The following is a 268-nucleotide window of genomic DNA, read 5'->3' on the forward strand; positions in this document are numbered from 1 at the left end:
TACATACACACACACATAAAATTTATGTAGTATGCTGTTTAGGCTACGGTGGTATATGTTGTGACTGTAACTTTATGCACTACCGTTGTGTATATTTGTACCTGTTGAATATGCAGGTAAAGCATCATCATTAAAAGCACGAGTGGGACGCCCACGGAGATCGCCAAGAGCTGCCTGCGTAGTGTAGAACCTGCTGCACCCCTGCGCATTGACTGGAAAGCTGAGGCCAAGAAACACAGATTGAATGTATGATTAGATAAGAGGTTAA

At 42.9% G+C, this 268-nt stretch overlaps 1 protein-coding gene across 1 annotated transcript in view; it reads right to left on the reverse strand.

Annotated features, from left to right (window-relative positions):
• LOC119587891 (beta-1,3-galactosyltransferase 2-like) overlaps nt 1-268 on the reverse strand; it is a 16,071-nt gene that overhangs the window by 2,889 nt on the left and 12,914 nt on the right. Inside the window, exon 2 of the mRNA XM_037936599.1 lies at nt 102-220. Within this exon, the coding sequence (XP_037792527.1) occupies nt 102-220 (119 nt within the window). The remainder of the gene's footprint in view (nt 1-101; nt 221-268) is intronic.

Source organism: Penaeus monodon, chromosome 23, assembly GCF_015228065.2.
Source record: "Penaeus monodon isolate SGIC_2016 chromosome 23, NSTDA_Pmon_1, whole genome shotgun sequence".
Lineage (NCBI taxonomy): Eukaryota > Metazoa > Arthropoda > Malacostraca > Decapoda > Penaeidae > Penaeus > Penaeus monodon.